General features: G+C 38.6%; 1 protein-coding gene across 5 annotated transcripts in view; it reads right to left on the reverse strand.

Moving 5' to 3' along the window:
• Positions 1–5,804: 5,804 nt before the first annotated feature.
• The window catches only part of pcbp4 (poly(rC) binding protein 4), a 119,925-nt gene continuing 108,201 nt past the window's right edge, over positions 5,805–17,528 (reverse strand). For 4 of the 5 annotated variants that reach the window (XM_072452074.1, XM_072452075.1, XM_072452073.1 and 1 more), the window contains 2 exons: positions 12,383–12,552; positions 5,805–9,459 (listed from right to left, as the gene is read on the reverse strand). In XM_072452074.1, coding sequence (XP_072308175.1) covers positions 9,054–9,459; positions 12,383–12,552 — 576 coding nt within the window. In that variant the 3' untranslated portion in view covers positions 5,805–9,053. Of the gene's footprint in view, positions 9,747–12,382; positions 12,553–17,528 lie in introns of all 5 variants that reach the window. The other variant, XM_072452076.1, reaches the window with a different exon arrangement.

Here is a 17,528-nt window from a genome sequence, read left to right on the forward strand (position 1 = left end):
CTAACTGGATGCACTCTCTTCATAAGCTTCACATGGGTGATGTGTCCACTAAACCTGAGCTGCTACAAGTCTATTGGCCTCACTCTGCCCCACCCACGTTTCCTCTTATTGCCACAGATTGGCACTTCTGACGGTTGAGCGGGAACTTCAATCTTTTAAATGGAGAACGAGGGAGAAGTCCCGCAGCTAAAATATGCAATAAAGTAGATTGATTTGTGTAAAATGTCCAATGTTCATGTGACCAACAAGTCAACAATGCACCGACTCCCTGGGTGGCCTGAAAATGGCTTTTTAGTCTGTTTCTCTCAAGCCTTATGAAACCGGAAGGAGGATTATGTCGTATGGTGGCGCTCAGACGGGCTTCTGGAATCAGGTAGATAATTATATGACTTTAATATTCATTTATCTAATATGAATTGATTGACACTGGTTTCATAATAACTTTGCAGATAGGTAAAGAGTCTTATTCAATTAGACATTTTGGGAGAACAGAATTGCTTAACTTATGGTTATAGGGCGGTGGCTATAATTTCTGGCAAGTACTGACTGTGTACATTTGACAACAATCTCCCATATTCTTCACATGTCTGGGCTATGGGGTGGGGTGGCAAGACAAAAGCCTTTACTTACAAAGAAATACATCCCAGCCAGGCTAAATCTTGCTGTGGTCTGATGAAACAAATTTGAACTTTTTGGCCATTACATCAACAAAAGAACACCATAACCACAGTGAAGTATTGTGGGGGCAGAATCGTGCGTTGGGGCAGTTTTTCTTCAGCTGGAACTGGGGCCTTAGTCAAGGGAATAGAAACATTTCCAAATACCAGTCAACGTTGGCACAAAACCTTCAGGCATCTGCTAGAAAGCTGAAGATAAAGCAGAACTTCATCTTCCAGCAGGGCAATGACCAAATCAATGAAAGAATTCAGCAGAAGAAGATTAAAGTTTTGGAATGGCCCAGCCAGAGCCCAGACCTGAATCAGATTGAAAAGATGTGGGGTGATCTGAAGAGGGCTGTGCACAGGAGATGCCCTCAGATTTAGAGCATTTCTGCAAAGAAAAATGGGCAAATATGGCCAAGTCAAGATGGCCATATTGACTTGGAAAAACACAAACAGGCCTATCCAAAAAGACGTGAGACGTAAGAGTGCTGTAATAAAATCAAAATGTGCTTCAACAAAGTATTAGTTTAGGGGCGGGCACACTTATACAACCACATTATTTTGTTTTTTTTATTTTTACTCTCCCCTCCCTGAAGGATTATTTTAATTTTTTTCAACTGAATCATCCAGGCCATAGGTAACAGAGGTGTGTGGACTTTGTATATCCACTGTATGTTTTGTGAATCATTTTTTCCTCTGTTCACATGTGCAGAACTTCTCAGCCTTTTACAAAGAAGTGGTGTTCCGCCTTCCTACTCTTTTATACCAAAAAAAGTACCAATTACCTTTCCATATTATTTGATACTTTTGGTTTATTGAGTAAACTTTTAGGCATAATGGTTTGTTGTGATTGTCTTTTCCCCTCAGCTTCAATCTTCGGCTGAACACTCTCCTTAAAGTAGTTTCCGCAACTCTCAGAAAAAAGCCAGGCGCATATCTTCAACACCTCAATCACAGCCAAGTCATCAAGTAATACCCTTCTCATCATTCCCTCTCTCTAAATGACCATATTTTGTATTTTTTAAACAATCCCTTTACTTTTCATGATCCAGGCCACTCCTCAGTATCTGCTCTTTTGTTTTGTCTGTTGTGATTGATAAGGTCTAGTGATTGTTCTGTCAGACAGGAGCATCTGCCCCGTTGGGAGAGCTTTTTGTGCACTTGTGTGTCCCTGGACCAATTTGTGTGAGTTCAGTGTGCTGTGGTGTACAAGCCCCAGAGTTGATTAGATTGGATTGCATTTACAGGCATAGGGGCGGCTGGAGGAACAAAGCAGCGTTGGCCAGTTCCCACATAGGCCTAATCTTTGAGTGTGGTCCATGTGTTTGTGTTTCAGAATATAAATATGCTTGTTTCATTTGATTAATTTGATGCAGGCATTCAAGTCAGTTTATTTTTGTGGCCAAAATCACAACAGCAGTTTTCTCGCAGGGCTGAGCAAAATTGTTGATTTTAACATGCTTTTGAGCAATTGCCAAATACTTTTTGATGCAAAGTTTTTCTATAAGAGAACCTTTATTTGTCCTGCATTTTGTTCGTGCTTAGTGATCCGCCGGATGGAAAACAAAATCTACACTGCAGACACTGGCAGACACTCATGACATTGCCAGTGTGACAGGTGTCTCCGGGATGGGCACATCACTTTTAAATTGATTCTTTCCCATGTTTGACCGTCCCTAGACGTCAGCGTGCTATCTGCCTCTGCACACGCCTGTGCTGAGCGTATGTATCTTTGACGAAGGACCCAGTCGGGTCTTCCCCCTCCCTAGATTTAGCTTTTGCTAAACTATTTGTCCCAGACAAAACTTGACCAATGCTGTTAGTGTTAAAACTCGCTCTTGATCAGTGGGGAGGTGCGCCTTTAGAAATCTGGTGGGTAACACATCGAGGTAACATGTAGATGAACTAAGACTGGTGACAATCTCCTGGACAGTTTTGTCAGTTACAGGTGCAAAGTGAGTTAGCTCTAAATGTCTAGGTGGTTTTAGGGTTATTATTTGCATTGTGAAATGTATCTGTTTACTGTGGCAAACAGGAAATGCGAGTTGTTACTGTAGCTTCCAATTATTTCAGAAAAATATCCTTCCCTACTTCCACATAAAATGAGCTTGTTGAAATGTGTTTATTTCTGTGTTTTATATATTCATATAAATATGAATTTATACTAGTCAAAGAAGTGATTTTTTTTTTTTTTTTTTTAATGGAAAACAGGCAAAATAAAAAATAAATAGAGCATCTCATTGAAAAAATCAGAAAACAAAGTGCCAGTCTGGTATGTGTCCGCTTCTGTATCCCTCCCATCTGTCCCAGTGTCTGTTAAAGGTGTCCGGAAGTCAGTTTTTCTGCTTTGTAAATAATTAACCATTAACCATTAACCAACTATTGGCACCTCACGATACAATACAGCAACACACACAGGGTCCATTGAACGATACGAATCCTAATACTTGGAACTTGATACTATGTGTCTTGATTCATGGATAGCTCTTAAAACCGGTGTTTGAAGATTACTAAAATGATGTTTTGATTAAGTAGAATAACAAAATGCATTTAGCTTTCATGTTCACACTGTCCTCAATATCAGAATACAACTGTCCTATGATCTCAGATTCAGCACTTATGCAGCAGCCTGTAGGTTAAGAAGTGTAGAACTCTGCAATTTATAATGACTCTATTTTGTAAGTATCATGATACACATGTCAATGAACAGGATTCTAAAACTAGGAACTTGCTTTGGCATTAAACATCAATACATGTATTATCAAGAAGTCACAATATCTATGTATTGAGCATAGTCTTAGTCCTTGATAGTCTGCTCAGTCCCTGTCATCCATTTCTTTGTTTACTGCCTCTTTTGGTGCAGCCACAAGTGCATTCCATTAATCATCTCCATCGCTGAAGTCCTCCATCCGAAGTACATTGTTTTAAAGTACACTAAACAGGATTATTATTATTATTGTCGAAGACGATCCGTATTCTCTAATTGATCTCAGTCCAGTATTTGTGAATAACAGGACAGTCACAATACTAGTGCTGCAACATTCTAATCAATTAACCGCAGCTAATTGATTATTGAAATCATCATCCACTAATCGAATAATCATGAACTTGTAAATGTGCTCCACCAGGATCCACAGACTTATGCGTTTTAAACAACTGATTAATCAAAAGAATAATTGCTAGACTAATCGAGTAACAAAGTGATTGTTAGTTGCAGCCCACCCAAAACACAGCCACAGTTTCTTCAGCAGTTAGCAGATCCCTGCGATTAGGGAAAACGTGAATACAAGAATTCCTTCCAAACATGTGACTTTGTATTCCTCCACTGAGGTGTACACAGTAGCACAAAAGTCAAATTGAAATGTACTGTTTTAATTTGCTCCTCTCAACGTCGCCCCCTGCTGTTTGTTTGCACTGCTTTATCTGCGTTGTCTCTGTGCAGTGTCCTTTAGTCAACTGCTTTAATTAAACGGACTAGAGCCTTTTATCCATGTATTTACTGTTTCTCTGAGTTGTCTATTTGGTCTCTAAGTTGAAATGATGCCATATCACGTGTGGGAGTGCTCGCTGAGGACGAGGCAGAAGACTGATGAACGCTCTCTTGGTGAACCTCATATTTTGGTCTCCAAATAAAACAAAGTCACTTGGATCGGCTCCAGTCATCCACGATGAAGTGGCAGAAAATTAATCAATTAATAAAACTAAAATGTTATATATTATAAATGTAAATTTTCTTAGACTGTTTTGAAGTGACAATGGAGCAATAATGCAGCTCTGTCAGTTCATATCATGTACTGTGTGTAACTGTCAACAACTGTTCAGTGATTATCTGATTAACACTCTTTATACAATTACTCTACTCTGTATATACGGAACAATTTGATCAAATGTCAAATTACCTGAGAGTGGAAACTACTTGCACATTCACGGTGTGCATTTGCCGTGGGCAGTGAGTGTCTTGCATTTGACCAGCTGTTGAGCTCTAAGCTCCTCTCCTGCGAGCTGCTTTCATCTCAGTCTGTTTATGGAGAAAGTAGCTCATGGCCAATGTGTGTCTGTGCTTCTGTAGCTACATAAAGAGGACCGGAAAGTACTGCTGTAGAAGAACAGTCCACCAAACCTTTCCTGTATCACACAGGTACATGGCATATATTTAGTTTAGGCATTTTTTTTTTTAAAGTGTACATTTATTTTCTAGCTCCCCTTTTTGATAAATGAATTATCATTTTAAAGGGGACATATCATGCAAAATCAACTTTAATGAGCTTTTAACCTTTCTACAACAGTCTTTCCTCATCATTAGTTTCCTCAAAGTTGTATTTTGACTGTTTCATGCATGTTTGAGAAATCCTACATTGTCCGGCTCATAATGATCTGTTTTCCCTCAGCCCCTATTCCTCTTCTATTACTACACAGTTTTAGATATATTGCGGTTTATAATGAACAAAATGTAAAGTGATGATCTTCTTTTGTTATACTTCCATACTAAGTACCTGATAAAAGCACAATGTCTCCATTCAACTTCTGGTTAAACAGACTTGACTATAGCCTTATAAGTTTTAAAAATATAATACAAAAATTTAAAATTCTCCCACACATATTGACAGGTATAATGACGGCTAAATGCTAGGTATAACAATAGCATGCACTTACCTGTTTTATGACTAAATGTACCGTTTGTCATCCTGTCATTCTGTAGTCGAAGAGATGCAGTGGGATTGTCTCCTGGCAAGAATGGACGTATCAAAACATCTCAATTACTCTGATAAAGAACATTGATCTGGTGGTGGACCAGTAAAACTTTACGACAAATCCAGACTCGGCCATTGAAATGTGAGTGGAAGAAATGTTATAGTATTATAGTTTTGTACTAATAAAGTAAAACTCTCTTGTTGATTTGCCCAGTCAAATAAAGAAACAAGCCAACACAATATGCAAATAGCCCAAATAATAGAAAACAAAAACAAAACTATTGCTGTTGTAGCTTCTTTCTCCTCCTAAATGATTTCTAAAAATGATTTGTTGGTAAATTCTGAGTAAGTTCGATAAGAAATATTATATTGCTACATGATGAACAATTAACAGTAGTGTCGCCTCAGAAAGATAATTAACAATTGTTATATCCATAATAAAGAAAGGACACATTTTTGAGTGGATTTTATTTAGTATAGAATATGGCATGGACAAAAAGGAAACATGTTCACAAACACCTCTGGCTGATATACAAATAACAGACCTCCTCTCCTTCTCTGAGACATCTTTCTATAATGGAAAGATGCTCAAAGAACTGACTAAAATGAGCTTTTCATGTTTCAAGTGCAATGCAATGTTGATGGGTCCTGTGTGAAGATGTGAGGATGTGACTAAAGGAGATTAATCTAGTCTGTTTAACACACAAACTGCGATTATAACTTTAATGTGATTATATGAATAAGTTCTTCTTTTGTTTAGTGTCTTGTAAACTGCCACTGCTTACGTGGACTCTAATTGACTATGGGTCTGATTTACAACACTGGCCAACAGTACAGTACACATTGTCTTTTGTTTTGGGGTCCAAGCATATGGTGAACCGTATCAAAAGCAACGTCTGCACAATTTGTAAAGTCCCAGCCGATCCATGCATAATTTTTCTCCGACGCAGTGTTTGTTCACTGTTCATGCACTGTTATTAAGACCCGAAGACCTCAGATTAAAATGTGCTTGTACAACACAATTTATTAATTTTACAACACAGCCCTGCAAGACTGCTTCAATTAAACCATTCTTAAACTCTGAGGCAACTGCCTCCGGTAGGTCAAATTAAGTGTTTATTTGTCAACGGCTTGAAATGTATGTTCTCAAGTTTAGGTCATTGACTTTAATAAATTACTGTCTTATTCATCGCAATTTCCCTTTTAGGATAACAGATTTGTTATGTCATGGCTAATATCATGACTAATGTCGTGCCTAATGTCATGGCTTCCAGTTTAACCTCTTGCCCAACAGCACAAGAAACATTTGTAGAAATAAATTGAATGCACTTATCAGGCAGGATAAGTTATGATTCAGACCCATTGTTTGTTTTAGTCATTCTGGTTCCAGCTGCACCATGTTAAACATACACATAACCACTGTCCTTAACCACACAGAGACGTTTTTGCATAGACATCAATTCAAGTCAAACTCATGCAAACGGATGAAGGACACAGACAATGGAGAAAAAGAAACACAAAAATGGACTGCACGTGATGGAGAGATTCATGGTCATCAGCATTGTATCCACAGTTCTATTCAGTTTTCAAATTTACCAACTTTATAAAAATAAGTGAGCTTGTTAATATACCACATTATTTTTTTTTTAAACATAACCATAACAGATAAATCTAAGCATCACAACCCATTCATGTTACATATTGAGCATTTGTTGAAAAGATATCAGTGTAGCTACTCAAATGGCCCTGTTTTTATATTGCTTAGGTTCACAATGTCCGTGAAAGGCTGTCACAAGTGCACGACCAAGGCCTATGCGTTGGGTGGTATTCTGTGTAAATACCCTTTTAACTGTGGGCCAGTTTAGTTCAAGTTCAGATCATATGTGTATATACATGTGAATGACTGTGTTAGTGAGGCCAAGCAAACATGCAGCATTAGTTCCTGGCACAACACAGACATCCAGTTTGGATAAAACAGAACTTCAATTTTTCCTGGCTACGTATGGGTCGTATCCACAGAGCTACATAAGGCATCCAATCTATAAATGACACCGCAGTGATTCCTGTATTTTAATATTGCAACAGTTGTTTTTGGATTTCTATTGGGGTCTTCCGACAATCCCTTGTACCAGGTTTCAGTAACTGTATCTGTTTTGTTCAGATATAATTCCAGTTATTATTCACAATAAAAATGTTACTTTCCTTTATTCTAGCTCTGTGGAAGAACACTTGCACATGTCACAGCACGTCCTCACTTAAAATAATACAGAAGATTCAGTTTAGGTTAGCATAAGCTAACATGATAGTAGTTACAGTGTATTTTCCAAAAAACAAACAAACGTTATTTTGAAACACATCTCTGTGAATGCAATAAGTTAAAAAATAACTTAAAAATACTTTCCGGGAACATACCACGAAAGAGTGACAAAAAGATATTTAAAATGTGTTGTAAACTTTATAAAACATATAGCCTAAAAAAAGAATATCCTAAAACAGCACAAGTGTGTGTACAAGTAGATCATGTCATACAAAGGCTGCGCTTCAGCTCAGTGTTAGTGACCAATGATAGCAACTCTCTGAGGGAATATTAGTTAATAAATAAGAGAGTACAATAGACTTAGAAGTAGGAGCAGACAGAGAAAGCACAAAAGTCTCTATGGCTTTTATAGGCTTTGTGGCCCAAACAACCTTTAATATCAAAGTGAGGCTACATTTACCAGTGTCTGTCAGTTTACAGGGCAGAGCTTCAGAGTCGACAGGAATGACAAGAAAAGGCCATCTGTGATTGTTGGAAAACAGGGTAACTTTTTTATTTTTTATTTTATATATTTATACTGTATGTGACTTTTATCCTGGCAAACAATTCAAATAAATGTCCGTTTAGTGTCCTGAGTTTGGCATTTTAGATTTACAGTAATGACCAAATTAGAATAATTGAAAATATAGATGCAGTGCTTGCAAATCTCTTAAACAGATTACTGTACTATGAGACTTTTGTACAATATATTGTTATTCTACTATGAGACTTATTTCATCCTATGGCCATTACGTTTAACTACACGTATTTGTCCACCCTGAGTTAATTTTTATGACAATGAGCAATGCAAAAACAATTCTGCTCAAACAACCAGTAGGAATTAACATTAAATGTACAAATAGAAGATTGTCATTTTGCACTTATATGACACATACTGTAGCTATGAAAGCTCAGTGCTAAAGGTCTGGCAGTGTGCAACAAAGTTTGGTCTGGCTTCAGCTACAAAAAATGTATGAAAGGGAAACTGAAAGACGAACCATTACTATAACCTGTTACCACATGGATTACTACATGGGTAATTTTGGAAAAGCAATCAATTTAGGAACACTATTTTGATTAAATGCGTTATATTATATATTACTGAACATATACAGTGACTTCCTCTACAATTAGCACCTACATCACATACAGTATATGAGCAAAAAAGGCTGCAAAACTGCTGTTGAAGTTGACAGTGACTTGGGTCTATATTATCTTGAGCTATTGATCATGTTGGTCATGAATAGCGACTTTAATTTCCAGTTTCCATTCAGCCCATTTATCAGTGATACGACCAGAACAATGCATGCAATACGTTGGGAAACAAGGTCAATATTGAAAGGGTGAGAAAAGCTCTGCCCTGTCCACTGATTACACTCTCATGTAAACCTCAATTGCCCATTTTTAGTACGGCGCAAACTTCTGCCTCTCTGGTTTCTTCATGCCATTAGCAGCGGATGAGATCTTGGCCGTGTACGAAGCCAGAGCTGCCGCTGCATGGGCTTGGACCGGACCTGCTGCCGCTGCAGTCGCCGCCGATACTGAACCCGGAATCACTTGACCCCCAATGGCTGCTGCTGAGGTGGGAGGGGTGGACAGTGCCAGGTAAGGGATGGATTTGACCCCCAGGAGGCTTGACAAGGGTAGGCCATACGGGGCGCCCAGGAGCTGAGCGTGGGGCAGTGTCGCTCCCATCGCTGACAGGGGGGAGGGAGAGGACGAGGCGGGGGCGGGCTGGGTGAAGCTCATGGTCAGGTCAACGGGAGACGGCATGGAGGAGGACTGGGCCGTGGATTTGGCCGTCTCTAAACTGGGGATAGGTGGAGGGAGGAGGAGAGGAAGAGGAGGGATAAGGGGGGACAGGGGTCAAAGGGAGGAGGATGGAGAAGGGTTAGAAGGGGTTAAACCAAAGACATGTTAAACCAAAAGAATCCAAACTCAAAGGAATATTTTGGAGAGTTCAAACCAAAACAAAAATGAAGTCAAATCATAAGACGGGTGTGTACTGCTGGAGGTTGCAACAGATTATTGTAGGGGAGTTCGCTGTACGGATGGGGGGGTGTGCTGTATAAGTTGGGGTGATGGCTCGGGAGGGGGCTTTGGGAGAAGGGAACAAAACCATCACAGTTTATTAGGATGGATGCTTGATAAGAGCGCTTGATGAAATTACGCAACAATCGACCTGGAGATTGCCGGCTAAATGCAATCTCGACCTTAGTCTAATTACTGATAATGCAATTTGTGGTTTGGGTCAGCAAGGCAAGGCAAAACAAACTGTAGTCTTTGGCACGACAGTCTGGGATACTGTTGGAGTTTGGCTGATATGTATACATGTGAAATGTATGTATTTATGTACTTTTCCAATTCCAAGTTCATCTGTATGAAAAATCATCTTATGTATTATCATTATGGTGAGTGTAAAAAATGGATTACTGTAATATCTCTAAATCCACAATGCTCTTTGTGTGTCGCTATTGACCTTGTTCTGCCCCGCCCACTTTTCCCTCTTTGCCCACGTGATTGGCACTTTTGTTGTAATTGCACTTTCGGTCCAGCAGGAACTCTTATTGGTTTAAATGGAGAGAGAGGGAAAAGTGTTGCCACTAAAATATGCTATAAATAGACTTGATTTGTGTAAAATATCTAATGTTCACATGACCAACAAGTCAACAATGCACCGATTCCCTGGGCGGCCTGAAAACGGCTTTTTAGTCTGTGTAGAACGTATTCTCGCGAGGTCGGCAGCCCTCTGTTAACTAATAGAACCGGAATGAGGATTACGTGGTGTGGCGGCGCACAGACAGGCTTCCAGAATAAGGTGAATACCTGGAAATATCAGTTTTGGATCAAATGCAGATTTCTTTTTTTTCTTTCTTTTTTCTGTACACAGGCATGCATATCTTTCAAAGATTTCCATACTATGTGGCAGGGTTCTAGCACTCGAGGATCAGAAAGGAAAAGTGCCTAAAGAAATAATGATCAAGAACAGATAAAAGGATCAATCCTATCCTATTTGTTACCTCTCAATCTTCTTGGCTGTAAGGCACACAAGAGTGTCAATCTCAGTTTACATCAAGCCATGTAAAAATATTTACTGAAACTATAATATAATAATAATAATTATATATATATATATATATATATATATATATATATATATATATATATATATATATATATATTTATTTTTTCTATTATACCCAAATTGATTCATGTAAATTAATAATGGATGGAGCAGAGTTTGATGCAGTAATGTAAATGCAAATGTAGATCTGTGTAGCCTGCACAGTGGAGGTCGGTGGAGAAGCATTAGGCATTAATAATCATCTCATCATTGAAGTGCACATATTTGTGGGCCTTTATATTCTCATTGAAATTGATGAAATTGGATTGATACAAGGACATTCTTGTAATACAGAACTACATTCAACTATTAATATGAGAGGGTGTTCCAACAAAATGAATTGTTAAACATTTTTTTCAAGAGATATATATAATAATAATTTGTTAATGTCAGAATACCATATCTAGAGATTCACCGGAGAAACCCGGAAAATAATAGTTTTTATGTTGTCAAACATTTTAAAACTGCGTTGCTCAACGCCATTACAGTGAATCAAGGCCAAAGTAAAAGCAGAGCAGATACCGTATGCAGCATATTTGATAAGAACATTTCAGTATTATTGTTGATCAATCAAACAATTTGCCACCGAGCCTGCACGTAGGGCTCTGATTTGCACACTTTATATTAAATATCAAAGGTATTTCTTAATGCAGCAGGTAATGGAGGAGACTGCTCTGTGTGATTCCAGCAGATATATGTTATGGATACTTGTGCGTCAGCTTGAAACGTTCCTGATCTGGCATTTCAGCCTGAATAAGGCTTAGAGCAACTCTTTATATAGCTGGTGTCATTATGAGGATGTGACATATCGGGACCTCTTCTTCCAGTTGACTCGAACAGAGGGAGGGTAATGATATATCAATTCCATCCATAATCTTATATGTAATTTGCATATTCATGCTTTTGGCAAGTTGTATTACAGCTCCCTATAGAACCCAATGTTTCCCATGAAGCTCATACACAATCTGATTGAATGAGCTGCTCTCTGGGTCAGACTCGGCTCCATTGCTTTTGAGTATTAAATGAGTCAAGCGATAAGACCTATACGAACCTATACAGAGATTTACAGAGAGATTTGAATATAAAAAGTAATTTGTGGTACTGGTACAGCATTTAAACACCCAGCAAAAGAGTATATATATATATATATATATATATATATATATATATATATATATATATATATATATATATATATATATACACACCGGTCATAGTTTATATATAACCACCATCAACCACAGAGGTCAATTTAGCAAATTGTGCTATATATTGTTGTGTACTCAATGGTGTGAGAATAAAGTTGTATCAGAAAAAAACAAAGGTTGTGTTCTCTTAGTGTTTCATTTAGTAGTAGTATTTTTGCAGTTGTAGTTGTTTTGTGATTTAAAAAAAAAAAAATTATGACAGTAGTTTAGATAGTAGTATCAATAGTTTTGATAGAAAGTGTGCTCAAAACTGTATTTTATTAATTAGCTAATTATTAAACCACTGGAAAAGATAACACTATTCACAGACAACAAAAGAATGGGACCTCCTGGAAAATGTTTTAAGTGTGGGACTACACTATTTTGAAACTTAAAGACCCTTGACTTGCTTGGATACTTACCACGAGGTGATGAGGTACTGTGCCAGGTTGATGGAGATGGGTGTTCCAGTGATGGTGACGTGCCGGTCACTGGTGCTGTCCATCTGACTGCCGATCTTGATCTGTGCCCCTGAAACCTGCCGGATCTCGTTTATCTTGGTGCCCTGGCGACCAATGATGGAGCCGATCAGCTGTAAGGAAAATAACGGCAATGTTATTAGCATTGATGGGCATTAGCAAAGTAAGCAAGTATCTTACAGGGAATTTACTTGGCCTAATGGCATTCTGGGAGTACCAGCAATATGATATAACGGAGCCAGGCTTCACTGACGCTCAAACTGCTCCTCTATGTCAAGTGTTGAATGAATTTGACTGGTTCCATACAGAAGACAGGACAAATTATGCAGTGTAGATTCAACTAATGAGCAGCCAATTAACCTTCATTACATGAGCCATTAGTTTGAGATGTATTACTACCCATATAATATATATAATATATTTTATGGTGGCTGAAGCCTCTCTGCTCAGGGACTCGGCCTATGTATATTATATGGGAGTATTAGGCTTCTGTGTGGCTGGTCTCTTTTCTGAACCGAGCTGTCTGATGTTTTTCCAGAGATCTGTTGTAGCCACTCCTCCAGTGTGGGGGTCACTGCCCTGAGTGCTTCATTTTCCCCTTCACCTTCCACGCCTTCTCCAGCTCTTCTCTGGCTCTTGGCTCGGTCATTCTCTACCACCTTTGGAAGTGTTTCCCACTTTGACCTTGAACTCCTCACAGATGTTCCTGTACACTATGCCAGCCACTTACGCCATTTTACACCCTGCAAATTTGTTAAGATTGAATTGATCTTGAGGACTATCGCATTTGTTTAAAATGTACTTAATTTAGTAACTATATTGACAGTATAAAAATATTTTCTTTATCTCTATGAACTCAAGTCACCTAAGACCTTAGACCTTATATATAAACAAAACAATCACAATTGCAACATTAAAGCTGGGGTACCAGACTTGTGTGTGCGTATGTGTGCGTCTTTTTCTTCCATTTTGTCCACATCTGATAAAAGGTAACTCTCAAGCTGCTAGATTATTGTATTTGAAAATAAAGCTGTAACCCACGTATTTTCAGTCGAATTACTTGTTCTGGGAAGACTCAGGGTAAGTTTGTAATCCAAACCCACAAAACAAAAAATTACCCTAAAATACAAAAAAAGGACTTTCATATAGATTCTGTCTTTATTACAAGTCCCAGAAACAAATTTTAATTAGAGTAAGCCTCATTAAAGGTACGGTGGCTCTGACAAAGTTAACTCATCTGAATTACCAACTGTGTTGATAATCTGTGGACCATGCGCTTCTTACTAAGTAAAACAAGTTTAGACACCTCTGAACTACAACTGGTCTGTTGACTTCCTGTTCAAAACTGCAGAAATTATCTTCATTTGCCCCTTTACTATATTTTAGGGTAAAACACTATCACCACAAAGCACTGCATGAATGGGCCCGGCTGCTATGGAGAGCTGCAGTAAATTATAGTGAGAAGTTTTTGTCTTTTTTTTTTATCATTATCATTATATATTTTATAAAAATGTTTGTACCCAATTTACCGCTTTGTAAAATAATTGAGAAATTGAATACAGAGCAGTGAGAATAGTTAAATATGCATGAATTACTCAAATACAACTTGGAGCGAGTCAAAAGATGACTGAAAGTTGACTTTGCATAATTTGCCTCTTAAAACTTAGGTTTAGAAACATAAACGAGACAGTTATTTGTTTTTTATGATTTACTTCTGTATCTACTCTGTGTTGCAACATTTGAATTTCCCCATTGTGGGACAAATAAAGGCTTATCTTATCTTATCTTACAAACATTCCTTTTCCGACCAGTGGCTTGGCCTCTGAATAGAGACAGGGCCGATTCGGTCCGGTCTAAAGTGGGCTATTCGTGGAAAGACTGTTGATAATTCAAGTGTGTGTGCCCACTGTAGAGCCCTAATGGAACTGCAGCAGACAGAAGACAAAGTGGTCCCAGACAACAACCAGGTCAGAAGTATTTGAGTGAAGTCCACCTTTAGCCGCTGCCTGACCCCACAAATGACCGCTCTGGACCAGAAATGGCCTTGTGTAGACCATAAGCTGCAGTCCTGGCACAGACACACAATCAGCTGTCAGCAAGCCAGGTGCAAATGTTTCACTCTGTTCACTCACCAGAACAGCACAAAAAAGTATGAGTATTGTTTATGGCGTTCAGATTTATGGCTGTCAGTGACGTGCCGTGAGGTTTACAGCTGATGAGGCACTGTAGCAGGCTCAAATATTGTCCACTTCATTTCACAATTATGCCTATTGCCTATCTATATTTTCTTAACATGTAAATATGAATTAGATTTGCCAATAAAAACTTGAATTCATCATTTGTTTATAGATGCAAAAGGCAAAGTTGTGAACTCAGATCACACTCACCGAAATATGACTGTTGTGTAAAATACATATACTGTATTTAATTTGCAAAAGATTGTAGGCCTATAGTTAACACTGTTTAATTGTAATGTTTCTTTAGATTTGATTTCAAATTTGAGTCTAATAAGGTAAGTAAAGTTCTAGTCCAGATTATCTGAAGTTAAAGCAGTTGGGTTATCATAAAATGCTGACAGTCCAGTCAATGCGGACAGTCCATAGAAAAATCTCATTATACTTAAATGTGTGAGTTTGTATATTTTTGTGCTGATCTTTCCCATCATCTTCCGCCCAAATCTACAATGTAGAAACTTGTTTAACAGATTGAACACCCCTGAGGAGACAATATCTTCTAAATGAAAGTGACTTGACAGTATTGAAGCTATTTGGCAGCGCTCACCTACCTTTTAGTCTTAAGAAAAATAGATGACTATGGCCCGCAATGGCAGGACAGGACACGCTCACAAGGTTGATTGCTTTTAGGATATGAGGTTTTTGCTGCCGAGCCGTGGTTCCCTCAAAGTGGTTTTACGAGGGGGGATGAGGATGGGCCAAGGTACTATTTTTGGGCGACTCCCCATTGCCCTTGTAATTTAGAGAGGTTTTACTGAAAAGGATAGACTGAATATGTCGGCCTGGGCTGATGCTAAATCTCTTACAGCGAGCTATAGGATGTCATTAAGCCGCTCTGCTTGTCCCTCCTCACTGACTCACAAACACACAAGGGGTCTTAAGCCCTGTCTGCTCCATTCAAACGTGGGCCATATATCCTTGTGTGGGGGCAGGATTGTGGGGATGGGCTGCAAAATTAATGCAAAAATCCAAAGACTGATTTAATATGGCTGGACTGATGCCAGAAGATCCCAAGCTGCAGAGTCGCTGATTGTTCTGTCAAAGTGCAACAAGCTCCCTCTAGGCTCCCCTGTGTGCTACTCTTTCCAGATAAATTAAGTTAAAAGCATGAAATGGTACACAGAATATAGCACACACAACGTTTGAAATTTCATACACTCTACAAGCACAATGCAACCAATATGTTGTGACTTTGTAGAGGGCATCTTCTGTCACTTCAACTAATTATGGGAAAATGTAATTTTTTATTTCAAAGGTGAACCATATGAGTGATTGAATGGCTAGACATTGTCAGAGTTGATCTATGCCTCTCATACTAATAATACCCAAAGGGCAAACCCAACATTGTAAGTGTAGTTTGGGTGACTTATGTCGGATCATTCAATAACAATTAGTTTTACATGTGAACACATTCATGCATTGTAAAATCAAGACAAGCTGTTATAGCTCCTCCTGTCTGACTTTTGCATTTTCTCTTTATTGACAAAGCAAAAAAGGGTCAAGCATTTATCCCATGATTGACAAACCTAAACACAGCCACCAATGATTTGGGAGAGATCAAAAGTCTAAACTGAGATCACAGGAGCAGAAAAAGGGCTTCAGCCAATTTATGTGTTTAATGGAAAAACACTTGGTCTGTATGGATGTATCTATTTTAAAGTTTTTCAATGATGTCCATCAGATGATTTCATAATCATGACAAAGGTGTTTTGCTTCAGGACAATGAAGACAGTCTAGGGCTGAGCAAGGGCAGTCAAGTCTAAGTCTAACTTTTATTAGACTGTTTTCCAGAACATTGTTACTTCTAATTGGAGCCTTTCCAATTACAACCATTCATATGATGATTAATCCTCCGTCATGCATAAAGCACCATAATGTAGGTATGGATTGCATGCGTTTGGTGTGACAAATTTATTGTATTTTCTCTGGAGGAATGAGGTAGCCCAAATTGACATATTTTCATCTTCTTGAGTGCAATATGCTCTTTGAATGAGTCACTGATGCAAACAGATGCCAACATTAATATTTTGGCTCAAATGACTGCTCTGCAGTCTGCAGACCAAATGAGACATAGCATGACCATCAGGACTTTCATGTTAATTCTACCAACAATTTAGCACTTTTGGCTATAGTCTGCACTATGAGATCAGAACCTGTTACAGTCTGATGCATTGTGGGTAAACAGAAGCACAAGTACAAGTGAGCAGTACATAGCAGTAGAATGGGTGTCAGAATGAATAACAGCGTATGTATGTTGGAGGAGATGGACTGAGTGGAACAGACAGCAGAGACTCTACACAAAAGGTCAGCTTGGTCCTCGCTGCATCCAACGTGTCCATCACATCATGTCATACGCCTGACACATGACACTCAAGCGTTAGCCCACGGTGTGTCCACAGAGAAACACTGAACATGTTCACCTCACTCCACTACGAAGGACTCACTCACATGAAATCTGGCTTATATAGGGTTTTGCATTTTAAGTACTTGAGATTACCATGAAATGAATTTGAGAAAACGATTAAAGGATTACAATAGTTAGCGGGAAAGGAAGGAAAGGAGTTTGATTATGACAAATATCTGATGGAAAAAATGGCGATGGGTCAACATGGGAACAAACTATCACTGGGTAACACTTGTGAAATGTGATGTGACAATATCTCTTCTCAGTGTGTATGAACATTGATGATAATCCTGGCATGGAACATTGTAAGTCATGTCTATCCAATGATTATTATGCATTCCCAAAATGTCCTTACAGAGACAATGAAGTGTACCTTACCCTTAGCTGTAGGACAGGTGGGTCACTTGCTAATGTTCAATGCTTATTCACTGACAGCACCTGTTACAATCTT

Source organism: Eucyclogobius newberryi, unplaced genomic scaffold (genome assembly GCF_026437365.1).
Source record: "Eucyclogobius newberryi isolate DKJ021-1_F unplaced genomic scaffold, fEucNew1.0.hap1 SCAF_19, whole genome shotgun sequence".
NCBI classification, from domain to species: Eukaryota; Metazoa; Chordata; class Actinopteri; order Gobiiformes; family Gobiidae; genus Eucyclogobius; species Eucyclogobius newberryi.